Raw genomic sequence first — 7,030 nt, 5'->3', positions numbered from 1 at the left:
CGTGAGGACAAGTGCAGAGACACAGGGACAGCTCTGGGGCATCCTGTGGTGGTTACAGAGTAGATGTCTTCATCCTCACTGGGTTTTGACTTGCTCTGCAAGTAGGTAGCTTGTACACCTTGCACTGAGGTGCTGTAGGTCTTGAAATGCCTGTTGGTCTGTAGGTGCAGGAGGACCACTAGAAGCATCACCTGCACATGAAAAACAAGTGGCAAGAAGACAGAGCAAGAAGTGGGGAGGTTTGCACTGCCTGGGCTTGCTCCTTGGCCCTCAGGGTGGGTGTACAGCTGGTGCTCCCATCTCTCAGCACCATCTGAGATGGCTCTCTCCTCTTCTCTTCCCAGTCTGCAACTGCAATGGGATGTCCAGGCAGTGTGTCTTCGACTGGAACCTGCTGAGGGAGACGGGGAACGGGTACCGCTGCGTCGGCTGCCGGGGCAACACGGAGGGAGTGCACTGCGAGCGCTGCAGGGAGGGATTCTTCCGACGGCGAGGGGAGGAGTGCTGCCTGCCCTGCCACTGCCACCCCTGGGGTACGTGGGCAGCTTCTGGCAGGGGTGCAGGGGTCTCAAAGCATCTGCTGAGCACATGGATGGGTCAGGGTCTGTGTCCCTACACATGAGACCGGAACTGCCACCCCTGGGGTACGTGGGCAGCTCCTGGCAGGGGTGCAGGGGTCTCGAAGCATCTGTTGAGCACATGGATGTGTCAGGGTCTGCGTCCCTACACATGAGACCAGAGACAGGCATTTCAAGACCTGCAGCACCAGAAGGGGATAGTCCCCCACCCTGTGGGGGTGGGTTGGAAGGCATCTGCAACCCAGTCCAACCCCCTGCCATGGGCAGGGACACTTTCCACTAGATCAGGTTGCTCCAAGCTCTGTCCAGCCTGACCTTGAAGACTTCCAGCTCTGGGTTCCCCAGCAAAAAGACACAGACCCATTAGAGTGGGTTCAGAGGGGCCATGGAAATGTTCCAAGGGCTGGAGCCACCTCTGCTACAGAGACAGAGTGAGACAACTGGGATTGTTCAGCCTGGAGAAGAGAAGGCTCCCAGGAGACTTTATTGAAGCCTTTTAACAGGCTTCACAAAGGCTTTGAATTGCATTGTAAAATTGAAAGGATAATCCTCGAGTTCGCAGCGTTTTGCCTCGGGAGGGGAGATGGTGCAAAGTGCTCAGGGATGGACAGAGATGTTCTACCAGGGCCTGTAGTGACACAACAAGGGGCAAAGGTTTTAAACTGAAAGAGGTTTAGATTGGCATAAGGATGACATGTTTTATGATGGAAGTGGTAGGACATTGGCCCAGGTTGTCCACAGAAGTTGTGGTGCCCCATCCCTGGAAGTCTTCAAGGTCAGGCTGGACAGAGCTTGGAGCAACCTGATCTAGTGGAAAGTGTCCCTGCCCATGGCAGGGGGTTGGACTGGGTTGCAGATGCCTTCCAACCCACCCCCACAGGGTGGGGGACTGTCCCCTTCTGGTGCTGCAGGTCTTGAAATGCCTGTTGGTCTCTGTCGATGCAGGAGGACCACTAGAAGCATCACCTGCACGTGAAAAATAGGTGGCAAGAAACAGAACAATAGGCTTTAAGGTGGTGGGAGGGCACATATCCCCTTAGCTGCCTCCAGCACAGCCATGCAGGGATGACCTGTAGGTCTGAAAGCAAAGATCCTGAAGGTCCTGCCATGGCCCTCAGCCCCACAGGATCCTCGCAGAGGCACCAAAATCAAGTTTTACCTATGTCTGCTAGCAGAGAGTCTGACGAAGAAGAAATATTCTCTGCTTGGTTTGCATGCCCTGGAGTTCATCTTGTCCTTTGCAGTGACCTTCATGGTAGGGAAGAAGGTCCTTGTTATGGACACCTGGTCAATGCCTGTAGGGATTTATCTCCTCCAAGTCCACAGCATCAGCCAGAGAGGCTGGAGCAGCTTTAACAGCCCTGGTGTCTCAGCCCTGTGTGTGGATCTCAGGGCAGGGACCTGTCCCTGTGCTGCAGCTGCAGTGAGCGTGGTGCTTTGCTCTCGTGTCCCATCGGGAGGACACAGGTTGGTGCCCATCCCAACCTCTCCTTCCCTCTTCCCACAGGCTCCCTCAGTGCACAGTGTGACAGCGACGGCCGGTGCAGCTGCAAGCCTGGTGTGATGGGCAGGAGGTGTGACCAGTGCCAGCCAGGCTTTGAGCCCCTGACCGAGGCCGGGTGCCAGAGGAGTGGGCAGTGAGTGCTGACCACCACCAGTGACATGGGGACAGCGGGAGGGACAGCCCCCACAGCAATCCCAGCACCTGTGCTGGCTGGAAGCACCACATGCAGGGGCAGAGTTTCTTTTTGGCAGCACACTGAAAGCTTCCAGCTAACCTCACAGGGCTGGAGCAGGGCTGCACCTCCCTGCCAGCCTGCAGGGCTTGCTGTCATGCACCAGTGTCAGAATCTGAGCCTAACCACGCTCTGAGGTGACTGTTTTTGTTACCTAGACGGCACCAAACAGGGAGCAGCCAGGCCAGGCTGTGTAGACCCAAACCTGCCTGCCGTGGGGCTGTCTGGTGTTGGTGCTGCTCACAAGGACTGTCCCTGTGCAAAGGTGTGCGTGCAAAAATCAACCCCTTCCTCTGCACAAAGTGCTGTTTCAACACTTTTAGAAGCATTCCTGGTCTGGTTTCCTCAGCACTATGTCCTTCTCTTCCTCACCTCACCCACCATGGCTCATGTGGGGCCCCTGGCAGGTGAGGGGTATGGGCAAGGGGTGGCTGCTGCAGCAGTGCTGCTGTGCTTGGCCCCCTGCCCGAGCCTCCCCCGAGGTGCTGCTGCTTCTTGGAGCTCAGCCAAGGTCTGTTAAACTCAGCCAGGGCTCATTAAGCTCAGCAGAGGTTTGCTTTGCTGTTGCAGGTGGGTTGGGTGCTCTGGTGGTAGTCCCAGCCTGGCACCCACACCACTGCAGCTGGCAGAGATGGCTCTGCCGGTTCGTTCTCCCCTTGTAGCATGGGATGGGATCTGGGGGGTTCTCTGCTGTCTTGTATGACAAGAGAAGGCACTGAGCTCCCAGGCCAGGCTGGAAATCCAGCTAGAGGTTCCCCCTGTCTCTGTTGCAGGAGCCTGCAGTGTGAGTGTGACCCGGCGGGCAGCACTGGGGACTGCCACTCCGGCCGCTGTGTCTGCAAGGCGAGCGCTGACGGAGAGCGGTGCCACAGGTGGGTGTGAGCAGGACCTCTGGGGGGTATGTCCTCCATCTCCCTGACAGTGCACAGAATCAGTGTGTCCTGGAATGCTTTGGGTTGGGAGGGGCCTTAAAGCTCATCCAGTTGACCCCCTGCCATGGGCAGAGACACTTCCCACCAGCCCAGGTTGCTCCAGGCCCCATCCAACCTGCCCCCACTCCTAGGGATGGAGCACCCACAGCTTCTCTGGGCAACCTGTGCCTGTGTCTCAGCACCCTCACAGGAAGGATTTATTTCTAATTTCCAATCTAACCCTGTCCCCTGGCAGTGTGGAGCCATTGCTCATGCCCATCTTGCCATCCCAGCCTGGCCATGACCTCGAACCCTGGCAAGGACTGTGTTGCACAGCTGTCATCAGAAGGCTGGTTGTGTTGGCCAGTAGAAGGAGAAAAAGGGCTTGAATGTTGTTACCTTCTTGTATTTTCCCAGGTGCAAGAGAAACTTCTATAACCTGGATGCCAGAAACCCCATGGGATGCTCCCCCTGCTTCTGCTACGGGCACTCAGCTACGTGTGTCAGCGCAGACAACCACAGTGTCTACAACATCACCTCCACCTTCCAGCAAGGTGAAGCCTAAGCAGGACATCCCTGTGGCTCCTGGGGGTGTTTGCCCATCCCTTTCTTTGATGTGCTGGAGGAGCTTGCCTGGCTCACAGCTCTGCTGGGAGTTAGCCTGGGGCTACACTTGCTCCTTGGGTGCTCATCCAAATTGCCTTTGGCTGCAGCAACCCTGATTTGATGGGTGGGATGGCTTGATCATAGGCAGAAGTAGGGTGCAAAGCTGGGATAGAGTGTAGTCTTGCTTCATCATGTCTTTCCTGCCACCTGGGAGGAAACCTCTCTGCCCAGCCTGATTTATTCATGGATGTATGGGCACAGGGATAGCTGTGTTGCCCCGTTGAGGTCAAGGGGTAGGAAGCTGGAGGGTTTTGATAAGATACAGCTGAAGAAAGTTGCTTGAGTTCTGGAAACACCTTCCCTGTCCCTGCTGATGGCTCCTTACTGGTGTTGCAGGTGCTGAAGGCTGGCGAGGTGTCTATGAGAGTGGCTCCCCAGCCCAGCTCCAGTGGTCCCCACGCCACCGGGATGTCTTCATAGCGGCGAGGACGTCGGAGCCGATATACTTCATGGCACCTGGTAGGGGCAAGATGGGCGAGGGGAAAAGGTGACAGTGAACCCTTTGCTTGGTCTGATCCCATGAACCAAGCCTTTAGGAGGAAGGCAGGGTTTTACGCCATTGTTTTTCCTTTCCAGGGAAATTTCTTGGGAACCAGCAGCTGAGCTATGGCCAGACACTCTCCTTCGATTACCGCCTGGACCGAGGGGGACTGCAGCCATCTCCACATGATGTGGTCCTGGAAGGAGGTGGCCTGAGAGTCACTGCTCCCTTCTTGCCCCAGGGGAAGGTCCTGCCCTGTGGTGTGAGCCACACGTACACCTTCAGGTAAAGGGAGAACTGGGGGGGCAAAAATGGCTGCAGCCTCAAGGGGGTCCTTGATCTCTTGGAGGTGGCAGATAGCTGCCTGGCTTGGGCTGGATGCATCTCAGGTGCTTCTCTCCTGGATGAAGAAGTTACTTTGTGAGCAGAAAATCTTGAGACTGGGCTGGGTGCTTGCCTCAATATCAACCACAGGGCTGGAGGTTGTTCCCTAAAGCCTTGAGCTTAGGAGGGAGATGGGTGAGGGCTGCCAAGTTTTCTTGTTTTCTGGAAACTGGTTCCACTTCTCCCCTCTCCCACGGCAGGTTGGATGAGCACCCAAGCAACAAGTGGAGCCCGAGGCTGAACCACTTTGAATTTCGCAGGCTGCTGGGAAACCTGACAGCCCTCTGGATCAGAGCCACCTTCGGGGAGTACAGTAAGTGCTGGGAGAGCTTGTGAGCACAGGGTTGGCGTCTCCTCATTGCTGGAGAGGCCAAGTCTCCAGGTGGAGACACCTTTGCTAAAAGCTATTAAAAATAATTTTTAAACATGCCCTAAGATGGGTAAAATGAGATGATGAAGAGATTGAGCAGGATGGCAACAGTTTTTGGCTGGTCCATCTGCCCACGGGTGTTGTAAGGGTGACCTGTGCAGGTCCTGGGTGCAGGGGCCTTGCAGCTGGGGCTGCTGTCACCCGTGGGTGACACTGTACCTCCCTCCAGGCACTGGCTACATCGACAATGTCACCCTGGTGTCAGCACAGCCTGTCCCAGGGGTCCCTGCTCCTTGGGTGGAGCACTGTGAGTGCCCAGCGGCGTACGGGGGGCAGTTCTGCGAGAGATGTGCCCATGGATACCGCAGAGACAGCCCTGGTCAGGGCCTCTTCAGCATCTGTGTGCCCTGCAGCTGCCAGGGGGGAGGAATTTGTGATCCTGACACTGGTAAGAGGAGGCACCACCATGCTGTGTGTGTAGGGTGTGTGGGAGCACAGAGGGGGCTGTCTGGTTTTGGAGAAGTGAGCTGTAGTGAGGTGTGGGGGTGCAGAGTGGGGTAAGAACACTGATTTGGGGAGGGCTGGAATGTGGGGAGCACAACAGACAAAACTGCCTAGAGCCTAGACATGTTGCAATCAGATGCACTTGGATCAAACTGGGTTTAGGTGATGCATAATGGAGAGAGAAAAAGGCAGTTCCTGCTGCCCAGACAGCATAAAACTCTGCTCTTCTGACTTCTTGTTTTAAAGTTAAGCATAGCAACCCCTTGGTTGGACAGGGCTCTGAGCAGCTGAAATGTTGAGGATGTCCCTGCTTATTGCAGGAGGGTTGGACTAGATGACCTTTAAAGGTCCCTTCCAGCCCAACCCTTCTGTGGTTCTGAGTGGAGCATGGGATGGGCAGGTGTGGGGATCTGAAGGGATCTGGTGGAGGTGCCTGTGCTGCAGTGGGTGGTGTGGCAGAGGGTATCCCCCCAGGGATATGAGCACACTGCCCTAAGCCCTTTCCTTCCTTTTCCAGGTGAATGCTACTCAGGAGATGAAAATGTGGGCAATATTGTGAGCTGCCCCGTCGGCTTTTACCGCGACCCTCAGCAGCCACAGAGCTGCAGGGCCTGTCCCTGTGGCCCTGGCCAGGGCTGCTCTGCAGGGCCAGGTGGTCAGGTCATCTGTGACCACTGCCCTCCTGGAGCTGCTGGTAATGCCCTTCTCCTTGCTCCTGCTCAGCCTTTCTCCACAGCTTCTACCCTCTGTACAGGGATGCTCAGAGCTGGGCGGGTCTATCTCATCCTCTCAGCCCAACTTAGAATCATAGAATCAACTGGGTTGGAAGAGACCTCAAAGATCATGGAGTCCAACTCTACTATGGTCACTAGACCATGGCACTAAGTGTCACATCTAGTCTTGTCTTGAAAACTTCCAGGGGTGGTGAATGGCACTGCCACTACTGACTGTCACAGGGTGTTTCAGCCCCAAGGGCTGTGCAAACACATGTTGCCCTGCCTTGGCAACCCTTGGGGTTAGGGTTAGGAGCCCCAAGGGCTGTGCAAACACATTTTGCCCTGCCTTGGCAACCCTTGGGGTTAGGGTTAGGGTTGGGGTTAGGGTTTGGGGTTAGGGTTAGGGTTAGGGTTAGGGGTTAGGGGTTAGGGTTAGGCAAGGTTCTCATCTAAACATAATGTGGATGAAAGAAAAGATGGGTGGGAGAGGGAGTGGGATAAAAAAAGGGAAAAAAACCCAAATAGGAAACTCTTGCCCAAGGTCATATGCACTCAGCCTTTGAGAGCCTGCCTGGCATGTTGTACATTGGTTGAGGTGGTGATGAGAGCAGAGAGGCTATTGTGCTGACTCTGATGGGGCTGAATGCCCATGTTTCAGTTGGTGAAAAACTCACCATGAGCTGC

General features: G+C 55.6%; 1 protein-coding gene across 1 annotated transcript; it reads left to right on the top strand.

Annotated features, from left to right (window-relative positions):
* Window positions 1-344: 344 nt before the first annotated feature.
* Window positions 345-6,324, top strand: LOC103806316 (laminin subunit gamma-2-like; the record flags this gene model as incomplete). The annotated part of the gene is made up of 9 exons (XM_009078998.1): window positions 345-533; window positions 2,086-2,215; window positions 3,088-3,186; window positions 3,643-3,779; window positions 4,228-4,350; window positions 4,468-4,657; window positions 4,957-5,069; window positions 5,356-5,574; window positions 6,148-6,324. Coding segments are annotated over 9 exons (1,377 nt in total), but the record flags the coding sequence as incomplete, so codon positions are not given.
* Window positions 6,325-7,030: the final 706 nt, after the last annotated feature.

This window comes from Acanthisitta chloris, unplaced genomic scaffold, assembly GCF_000695815.1.
Source record: "Acanthisitta chloris isolate BGI_N310 unplaced genomic scaffold, ASM69581v1 scaffold25707, whole genome shotgun sequence".
Classification (NCBI taxonomy): Eukaryota; Metazoa; Chordata; class Aves; order Passeriformes; family Acanthisittidae; genus Acanthisitta; species Acanthisitta chloris.
Note: the sequence above shows the minus strand (reverse complement) of the source record. Positions and strands in the feature narration are given on the sequence as shown.